Here is a 3,270-nt window from a genome sequence, read left to right on the forward strand (position 1 = left end):
AATAATAATAATAATAATAATAATAATAATAATAATAATAATAATAATTTTTTTTATACATAAATATAATTATTAACAAATAAAAATTAAAAATTATAATTAAAATCGTTTTTTTTTATTTCCTTTCCTTTCATTTTTCTTTTTTTTTTTTTTTTTTAAAATAAATACTTCACTTCTCCTGTTCGTAAATTTAAATAATGATGATAATAATAATGATAATGATAATAATAATATGTATAAATAATGAGCTGCAGTCTTTTCAAAATAAAAAAAAAATTAAAATTAAAAAATAAAAATAAAATTTTTTGATATTAAAACGTTTCGCTTTTAGCGCATTTAATTACGAATGATTTTATCGATTGATCGATCCATCGATCGTAATAATCGATTCTTTTCGATTTATCGATTTATCCCTTTTTTTACGTATCCCTTGAACTAATAATCCATTTCGAATAATATTTTATTATAAAAAAATTTTTAAAAGTCTACGCGTGCGACGTCGCCATTTTTGTTCGGATAAAAATTGTCCGTTTCGTGATTTGATAACAAAAATTAATTAATAAATAAAATAAAATGAAATAAAATAAAATAAAATTTTAAAAAATTAATAAATGTTAATAAAAATAATAATAATAATAATAAAAATTACAAAATATTAAATAATAATAATAATGATAATAATTCGAATCGAAATTTTTTCTTTCTTATTTTTTTTTTAACAGTTGGCATTGTTGCTGTTTCCTGTTGTGATTTTCCGTTTTTACCGATAATTTTTCTTCTTTTTTTTTTTTTTTCTTTTTCATTTTTTTTATTGGTTGTTCTTGTTGTTGTGGTTGTCGTCGTCATCCGTGATTTTTGTCCGATTTTAAAAAATCCATTTTTAAATCTATCAATTGTTGTTGTCTGCGTTGCAAAGCGACAACAATAATTGTTCGTATTTAGGAACGGATAGTTCGAAGGCTTGAAGTTGTTTCGTTAAATCATCCACCGTCTCCCCGAGTGTGGGTTGATCGTTGAACGTTTGAAGAGGAGGAGCTGTTTGGCACTCGCGGTAAAAAGTACCCAAATCCGTGTTCGCATTCGTGTTCGCGAACGGAGTTTTCTGCGTGTGCGTGTGTGCGTGCGTGAGCAAACAAAAGAAAGAAAAAAAAAAAAAAACAAAATTGATTTATTGAAACACATTCACAAAAAAAAAAAAAAAAAATCGAACGCTACTACACCGAGATTGGTTAAAAATTTTTCGCCTTGTTGACAAACAGACAGACAAGAAGAAGCAGAAGAAATTACAAAAAAACAACCGGAAACGGTAAATTAAAATAAAATAAAATTTTTTTGAACATTAAAAAAAAAAAAAAAAAACTCGATGACTAACTATCGAACCGTGAAATATTGCTCCGATAAAAACGATACCTGCAGGTGTGTTGGTACCAACAGCATTTCTTTTAAAAAAAAAAATTGAGCCCGCCCCCTCCCTCTCTCTCTCTCCCTCCCTCCTAACCTTAAATCAAATCAATTATGCGGGAGGATTTTCCCCGCCCCCCGCCCCGCCCCCGATCAAAAAAAAAATGGGAAGAATTAATAATAATGAATTTCAATTTTTTCTCGATTTCCGAATTAAATAAATTACCAAGTCTACCATGATAAAATCGTCTGCATTCGATGCTATCGAACAACTCGATCTCGAATCCGCTCTCGACCTTATCCTCGGAGTTAGATTTCCGTTTCCGTCGGCATCCGAATCCAAATCCGAAAGGCTGTTTCCCCTTGTTAAATTGTTACTCTGCTGATTCGAATCTCCATTATTTGCCTGAAAAATAAATAAATAAATAAATTTATTTTATTAACGTTACGTCATTTTATTAATAAATCGTGATATATATATATATACATAACAGTGACCGATATCATGACGACGATGACAAAGAGCGATGCGAATCAAAAAACGAAACGATAACAATAATAATAAATAAATAAATAAATAAATAAAATTTTTTTTATTTAATTTGTTGTTAAAATGTTTTTTTTTTTAATAACAAAAACAAATTTGAACTTTAAATAACGAACCGATTTAAACTAGAATTAAATGATAAATAATAATAATAATAATAATCTTTATCTAATTGAAAAAAGAAAAACATTTAGGTAAATTGCGTCAGAAAACAAATCCTTGAAACTGAAAAAGACAAGTTCCTACGATTTAAAATAAATTTATTAAAAGAACAATCGCAAGTCAGTCACGATGAGCAAAATAAATACAAACAAACAAAAAAAGGCCACGGAAAGCAGCAGACGAAAACTGATTATATGCACCAGCATACGTCAACCCACCACCACCAGCACCATCATACAAGACGACAACAACAAAAAGAAAGAAAAAAGAAAAATTCTTAGTAATAATTTCATTCATTGAACATTCATTATCATTAATTTATTATTATTATTGTTGTTTGTTGTTGTCGTCATGTATCGAGAACAATGTATCAATCAATGCTGCCAATATATATCTCTCGATAAATCATTTTTTCCATCTTGAAAAAATAAAATTTTTCAATGACAAATTAATAACGCGATAATTTTCGTAAAAAAAAATTTTTTTTTTCGTCATCGTCATTATTTAATTATTATTATTATTTGTCCGCCATTATAAACTTTTTTTTTTTAAACAATTCCACCATGGAATCCCTCTCTGAGATCTTTACTTTTGAAATCCGTGTAAATTCGTGGAATGATTACGTTATCAACGCATTTGCAAAATAACCGTACCGTGAGATTCACTCATTCATTCATTCACTCACTCACTCACTCACTCACTCATTCATTTTCTTTTTTCGGTTTAAATTTATCGAAATCTACTTTATTGCAATAATGTAATTTTACGTTACGTAATAAAAAAAAAGAAGAACTCGGAGAGAGTGAGAGAGAGAAACGACATTCCACGATAGCACTCAACCGCCGGATTCTATTATTACGTTCCCTTGTAAAAAAAAAAAAAACTCAGGTTTCCGTACCTACCTGTTGGAAATTACAATTTTGCGGGGAAGGAGGTTGATGATGTTGTCTCGTTGCTAATAAACTACTAAACGGAGCATCCGGCATTATTAAATCATCTAAAACTTCTTGACGATTCGCGAAAGCTCCGACCTTCATTGTTTCGCTCACCGATGATGCATTCAATTCATCGCTGAAAAATATATATATTATCATTATTATTACTTATATTTTCTTTTAAAGAAAATTATTACGTCATCATCTTTTTTATTTTCTTGGGGG

General features: G+C 28.7%; 1 protein-coding gene across 1 annotated transcript in view; it reads right to left on the reverse strand.

Moving 5' to 3' along the window:
- Positions 1–889: 889 nt before the first annotated feature.
- The window catches only part of Phum_PHUM564240 (uncharacterized protein), a gene marked incomplete at both ends in the record, with an annotated part of 15,008 nt that continues 12,627 nt past the window's right edge, over positions 890–3,270 (reverse strand). Inside the window, 3 exons of the mRNA XM_002431951.1 lie at positions 890–1,102; positions 1,628–1,780; positions 3,013–3,181. Coding sequence (XP_002431996.1) covers positions 890–1,102; positions 1,628–1,780; positions 3,013–3,181 — 535 coding nt within the window. The remainder of the gene's footprint in view (positions 1,103–1,627; positions 1,781–3,012; positions 3,182–3,270) is intronic.

Source organism: Pediculus humanus, genomic scaffold (genome assembly GCF_000006295.1).
Source record: "Pediculus humanus corporis 1103172108298 genomic scaffold, whole genome shotgun sequence".
Classification (NCBI taxonomy): Eukaryota; Metazoa; Arthropoda; class Insecta; order Psocodea; family Pediculidae; genus Pediculus; species Pediculus humanus.